This window comes from Charadrius vociferus, unplaced genomic scaffold, assembly GCF_000708025.1.
Source record: "Charadrius vociferus isolate BGI_N301 unplaced genomic scaffold, ASM70802v2 scaffold1091, whole genome shotgun sequence".
Classification (NCBI taxonomy): domain Eukaryota; kingdom Metazoa; phylum Chordata; class Aves; order Charadriiformes; family Charadriidae; genus Charadrius; species Charadrius vociferus.
The window spans coordinates 84,898-85,840 of NW_009646972.1; the positions used below are offsets into that span (position 1 = coordinate 84,898).

Below are 943 nucleotides of genomic sequence, written 5' to 3' on the forward strand. Positions count from 1 at the left end.
GGGGGTGGTTTTGGTGGGGGGGTGGGGGGTGTCATCACCCCGTTTCTCCCCCCCCTTCCCTGCAGGGTGCCTGGAGTGGGTGAAGCGGCAGCTTTTCCGCGTTGGGGAGGATTGGTATTTCCTCTTCATCTTGGGGGTCCTCATGGCCACCATCAGCTTCATGATGGACCTCCTCGTCTTCAGGCTCTACGAGGGTAAACGAGGGGCTCCCCTGGGGGGGACTTCACCTGGTTTTTGGGGGTTCACCAAGGATGGGGGGGGCGGTCTTTTGGGGGGAGGGGGGCATCTCCCTTCCCAGTGCTTCTTCTCCAGCCCACCGGTGGCTTTACCAAGAGGTTGGTGATATCTTGGTGCTCAAGTACCTCTCGTGGACCATGTACCCCACGGCGTTGGCAGCCTTCTCCACCGGCTTCTCCCAAAGCATCACCCCGCACTCGGGAGGTGAGCTGGCTGCACCCCAACCTCCCCGGCACCCCAAAACTCCCCCTTAGTAACGAGGGGACCTCTAAAATTTGGATCCCCACCACCACCACCACCACCAGGTTCCGGCATCCCGGAACTGAAGACCATCCTGACGGGGGTGGTGCTGGAGGACTACTTGGCCATCCAAAATTTCGGAGCCAAGGTGGTGGGGTTGACCTGCACCCTGATGTGCGGCAGCACCGTTTTCCTCGGCAAAGTGGTGAGGGATCCTGCCCCTTCCCACACCCCCTCTGGTTCCCGGTGTCGGTTTCGGTCGGTGCCGGCCGGGAGGGGACGATGGATCGTTTGTCCTGTCCCCCCCCTCTGCACACAGGGTCCCTTCGTCCACCTCTCTGCTTTGGCCGCCGCGTATTTGGGGAAGATGCGGACCTCGGTCACTAGGGAGTATGAGGTGGGGGTGCTTAATTAAAAAATTAAGAGATGTGGACATTTCCCCCTCCAAAAAAATGAGGGGGGGGGG

At 60.6% G+C, this 943-nt stretch overlaps 1 protein-coding gene across 1 annotated transcript in view; it reads left to right on the forward strand.

The window, feature by feature from the left end:
* LOC104295620 (chloride channel protein ClC-Kb-like) overlaps positions 1-943 on the forward strand; it is a 13,084-nt gene that overhangs the window by 7,637 nt on the left and 4,504 nt on the right. Inside the window, exons 2-5 of the mRNA XM_009895389.1 lie at positions 66-194; positions 313-441; positions 543-682; positions 797-874. Of these exons, the coding sequence (XP_009893691.1) occupies positions 66-194; positions 313-441; positions 543-682; positions 797-874 (476 nt within the window). The remainder of the gene's footprint in view (positions 1-65; positions 195-312; positions 442-542; positions 683-796; positions 875-943) is intronic.